The sequence below is a fragment of the Rattus norvegicus genome, chromosome 10, assembly GCF_036323735.1.
Source record: "Rattus norvegicus strain BN/NHsdMcwi chromosome 10, GRCr8, whole genome shotgun sequence".
NCBI classification, from domain to species: domain Eukaryota; kingdom Metazoa; phylum Chordata; class Mammalia; order Rodentia; family Muridae; genus Rattus; species Rattus norvegicus.
In genome coordinates, this window is record NC_086028.1 from 43,286,097 (window position 1) to 43,291,430 (window position 5,334).

A 5,334-nucleotide genomic window follows, 5' to 3' on the forward strand; every position below is an offset into this window, starting at 1 on the left:
GGGACACTGTGTTGAGGATCTCAGAGAACAATGCCAAACACATGTTAAAGATTCTGCACTTGGCAAACTGATTGGAGTTCCTGTGAACATGGAACTTTTGAACGTCACAGAGACAGAGCCCACTTACCCTGGAATGTCAATAGTGTTCTTACAAGCCATTCATTGCCCTCTGTTTGCCAGCATGTCTTTGACAAGCAGGTCACATGTTTGAATGTATTGGCTTCTTAGAATGCTAGCTTCCTGACTCTGAAGGCTTTCCATGTCACCAGACCTCATGTAAGAACCACAGCAGAGATTTTCCCAGTTTGCCACAACCTGAATCCTGAGGTTTCCACAATTGTAGTTGAAAATGCCTTGAGTTATGGCTAATGACTTGTTCGTGCTCTGTAACAACCCATGAGACTTTGAAACAAGTCATATGGAAAAACATGAACCCAAGTTCCAGGGCTGTGGTCATTCACATTTGGCTCAAGAATAAGTGGTTTTTCATTTCAATTAAATATACTGTGTGATTGTTTTTGGAGAATATATTTATATGCAATTGCAGGTACTCTGACCATTTGAAACCCTTTGGGCAAATAGAACTATCCACATTTAAATCTCTAACACATTATTTTTACTATATCACAGTACAGGAGCTGAAGGGAGAAATCTGTATCTTGTTCTTTATTTTTACATAATTTTAATTTTACATTAATTATCAAGAGGGTACACATAATTCTTTCAATATGCCAATGATCTCTAGTCACCCCATTTTAATGATGTTAAACACTGTTCTTCTGTCTCACTCTAACTTTTATAAATTGAACACTTCATGACTCTTCAATTTACAATATGACATAATGTCAAATGGTAAGACTTTTGTCCCACAATATTAAACAGCCATTATGAACTTCATAAAATGTAACAGTGGCACAACTCCAATAAGATTTCTGAATGGACAAGAAGTATATCAACAAAGAAATTTAAGAATAGAGAAAGAGTTCTACAAGAAAGTATGAATATGAAATGAGGCATGATGGAACTGGAATAACTTCAGCATGAGACCTAGATCAACAGATGTATAGTGACAAGTAAAAGAATATGTATTCTGGGTTACTTTACAATTTGTTGGAAGAGGGTGCTCATACCAAACCATTTCCGCATAGCCTCAGTGACATTCTTATTCCTAAAACTATATATTAGTGGGTTCAACAGTGGTGTGAGTATGGTATAAAACACAGACACCACCATGTCCTTCTCAGGAGTGTGGAGGGAGGCAGGGAGCATGTAGTTATAGATAGCAGTGCCATAGAAGATGATGACCACAGTCATGTGGGAGGAGCATGTTGCAAGAGCCTTCTTCCTGCCCTCTGTTGAGTTCATCCTGAGAACAGTGAGGAGGATGGATGAGTAGGATCCTGAAATGACTGTCACAGGGATGAGAAGCATGATCACACAGCACACATACATTAAGGTCTCATAGAGCCAGGTGTCTGAGCAGGAGAGCTTTGTCACAGCCAGAACCTCACAGTAGAAGTGATAGATCTCCCGTGACCCACAGAATGGGAAGGTCATGGTGACAGGGGTGAATATGAAGCCATCTAAGGATCCCAGGAGCCAACAGGAATATACCAGGAGGATACACACCCTGTGGTTCATGAGGACATGATACCGGAGTGGATGGCAGATGGCCACATAGCGGTCATAAGACATGGCAGCTAGAAGCAAGAATTCTGAACCTGCTAGTGTCAGGTAGAGGAACATCTGCATCCCACAGGCAGCAGCTGAGATCCTGTAGTTCTCCAGCATCTGGTTCATGAGCATCTTGGGTACAGTGACAGAAATGCACATCATGTCCATGAGGGACAGCTGGCTGATAAAAAAGTACATGGGTGTGTGGAGGTGTGTGTCAGAGAGTATCAGCAGGATCAGGAGGGCGTTCCCAGACAAGGCCATCAGGAAAACCATAAATATGACAACAGCAAGCAGGGCCGGGTGTTTGGATTGACTTAAGAATCCCACCAGGGTGAAACCTGATTGTCCGGTGTAGTTGTTCATCCAGGTGTTGATGTCCATGTTTGTCTCCTAGGCAACCAAGAAGGTTTATGGTTAGTGACTGCTTATTGATGTTCACATAAGCCTACTATGCCGAGAAATTTTCTCGGCCTGTAGATTTGAAAATGATAATCTACCTATACTGAAAGCAATTTAAGAAATTAATAATTCACATCTGTCTCTGGTTGGAGCCATCACCACTCAGAGTAGAGCTGACACAGTCCATGGTCATGGTTTTTCCTCATGACAAATAGTGTCCCCTATCAACAAGTTTTTGATAATTGCAAGACAACATTTTGCTCTCAAGAAAAATAGTGAATTACAAAGAAAAATGCATCAACAAAAACCAGTGTAAGTGGGATGCACACAAATAACCAAACAGACCCATTATTTAGATGTTAATGAATATACAAGTTGGTCTTAAAGACCACTGTAGAGCTTCTTCTCCTAGCATAACATCGCTTGTACTCCCCTGTTTAACATTCATTGAGGAATGTGTTTTTAAAATAATGTGGTCCAAGATCTAAGTTGAGTACTGCATACCATCTATTTCCAGTGAATTTGTATAGTCCTGTAACTTTGTTGTGATAAATAAATGGTCTTTAAATATACATTCAAATAAGCATATTCATATCAAAATGTAGACACGGTAATACACATAATGTGTTTTTCATCCAACACTGGTTAGACACAGTTAATTGGAAGTCCCACCTCTTCTGGCCTCTGCTTCTCCTAGTTCATCTCCTCACAACTTGTCCATTTGCTCTAAGCTTCATCAGGAGACTGAGCGTTTAGCAGTCACTCTGGCCGGGCCAGAGTGTGGCAGCAGCATCTCCAAGGAGTGGCAGCCACTTCCTCATGGAGTCTGAGTGCAAAGAACACAGCCCTGAGAAGTTCCTGGAGCAGTTCATAGAAACCTTCACTCCACACTCCCCCTGCCTTTGTGTTAGATGCTGAGAAATCCAGGGACACATTAACCTTGATTTCACTGAACAAGGTCAGTTTTCACCAATGCTGGGAAAATAGTACTTAAATGTCAATTAAGTTGGAAGGTTTAAATAGGTACAACACAGTGAGAATTAGCATCCCACAGAATGCATCCATCCTTTCTGACCAGGTTCACTGTACTTTAAAAGAGAGATTTTTAAATGTTTTTATTGTATTTATTCATTTATTTATTCATTACTGAGTAGATAGTACATTTCGGTAACTATAGGCCATAGGAAGGAAATGAAATCTACACTTTCTGGGATGTTTTCAATATTTTCAAGAGATGGGTTGTTGAGAGAGCAATCACAACTCTTAGGAACATGTTACATCTGTGTCAAGATTCTAACAGTGAAAACAGCAAAGCAGACTATTTACTGAGGTGTTGAAATGTCACGTAGTGCCTGAGCTGCTCAAGGAGCAGAGAAAGGCAAGCTTCCTGATGCCTTCACATACATGCCAGTCATATCTGAGACCTCTGAGAAGAGATGGACAGAGATACAGACAGGACATAGACTTGGAGACAGGAAGAAACGAGATAGATTTCCATTTTACAGACATATATTTGTGAAAGGAAACTCAGATCTCTTCAACAATGTAAGATTTTCAACACTCACCTTATGTTTATCTGCTGACTCAGTTTATGATGGTGGACACAGTGAAAAAGACAGCGAGGGAGCCCCAGGCTGTGAGAAGCCCTGAACCCTATCTGCTGGGTGAATGGAGGTCAGGAGGCAGGTGAGGGGCAGGAGGTATGCTGGGAAAATCAGAGCTCTCTTTTAAATGGGGACCATGATCATCAGTGAGATCAGGAATGTGGTGTGAAGTAGGGAAGGGATTAGCTGCTGTCTTGTCCTTACTGTGTGTCATTTGTTGCCATGTGAACAGCTTTGTGCAATGTGAACCCTTTGCATTGCTAACAGTGCAGGCAGAGCAATGGCAGAGCAGCATCCAAAGCCAGCAGCATCCCTGTTCCTCCCTGTTGCTTCCATAAGACTCACCATAGAAGTAGAAGCTCAGGGTCTCAGGCATCTGCCTCATGTCATACAGTCACTGACAAAGTGAGTGCTTACCCTGTGAGTAGGAACAGCGTGTGCACCTGAGTGGTTCTATGGGAAACATTACTCCTGTAGAGAGGTATGGTTTTACTTTAGATCAGTCACTGTATGCTTCATATGGTAAAACTTCAATAAAATGAAGACAATTATTTTTGAATTAATGTAACTCTCAAAACTTCCCCACAGTTGAAATCAATAAACCAATTTATTTTTGAAATAAATGCATTGTCATGTGAATGCTTAAGAATGCAGGAGGTACAGAGGCGAATGCCAGCAGCAAAACACTGAATTGAGAATAGGACCCCCGTTGAAGGAATCAGAGAAAGAACTGGAAGAGCTTGAAGGGGCTCGAGACCCCATATGTACAACAATGCCAAGCAACCAGAGCTTCCAGGGACTAAGCCACTACCTAAAGACTATACATGGACTGACCCTGGACTCTGACCTCATAGGTAGCAATGAATATCCTAGTAAGAGCACCAGTGGAAGGGGAAGCCCTGGGTCCTGCTAAGACTGAACCCCCAGTGAACTAGACTGTTGGGGGGAGGGCGGCAATGGGGGGAGAGCTGGGAGGGGAACACCCATAAGGAAGGGGAGGGGGGAGGAGGATGTTTGCCCGGAAACCGGGAAAGGGAATAACACTCGAAAAGTATATAAGAAATACTCAAGTTAATAAAAAAAAAAGTAAAAAAAAAAGAATGCAGAAGGAAGGGTGGCTGTGGAACAGATTACTACAGCAATCCTAGTACTTGTGAGACTGAGGCAGGTATTATCAGCATACTCAAGGCAAGACTCGTGTTTTTGTGAACACGTGTGTGTGTGTGTGTGTGTGTGTGTGTGTGTGTATGGAACACATACTGCTTCATTCATAATATACAGAAAATTCTCAGTAAGGAAGCACTAAACAGAATCTTTAAGACCATCCTGGGTGTGCTAGTGTACACCTTTGATCCCAGCACTGGGAGGAAGAGGCATGTAGATCTGTGTTTAACACCATCCTGGTCTACAGACTGAGTTCTAAGGCAGCCAGGGTGACACAGACAAACACTGTCTGGAAAAACCAACACTGATTAGGAGGAGGAGGCAGAATTTCTTTCTCCTGATAATAAAAAGGCAATAAAGAATTGAGGATAAAAGAGATTCTGTGAGGAAGGAACAGAGTCTAGTGCCCACGCTGTGCTGTGCAGACTCTCCTGTCAGGTGGACTTACCATCAGATGCTGCTGCAGTCTGGGTCACAATGGGCAAGAGAC

General features: G+C 42.2%; 1 protein-coding gene across 5 annotated transcripts; it reads right to left on the reverse strand.

Moving 5' to 3' along the window:
• Positions 1-651: 651 nt before the first annotated feature.
• On the reverse strand, positions 652-5,334 carry Or2t48 (olfactory receptor family 2 subfamily T member 48). Of its 5 annotated transcripts, none has more exons than XM_063268596.1 (3): positions 5,293-5,334; positions 2,749-2,902; positions 652-2,067 (listed from the first exon to the last, which is right to left on the reverse strand). In XM_063268596.1, the coding sequence occupies exon 3, from the start codon at positions 2,056-2,058 to the stop codon at positions 1,096-1,098; it is 963 nt and encodes a 320-aa protein (XP_063124666.1). In that variant the 5' UTR covers positions 2,059-2,067; positions 2,749-2,902; positions 5,293-5,334; the 3' UTR covers positions 652-1,095. The 5 variants fall into 5 exon arrangements, with proteins under 5 accessions (XP_063124666.1, XP_063124667.1, XP_063124669.1 ...); XM_063268597.1 differs by lacking the exon at positions 5,293-5,334 and adding an exon at positions 3,642-3,738; XM_063268599.1 differs by lacking the exon at positions 2,749-2,902 and having other exon boundaries at positions 5,293-5,332.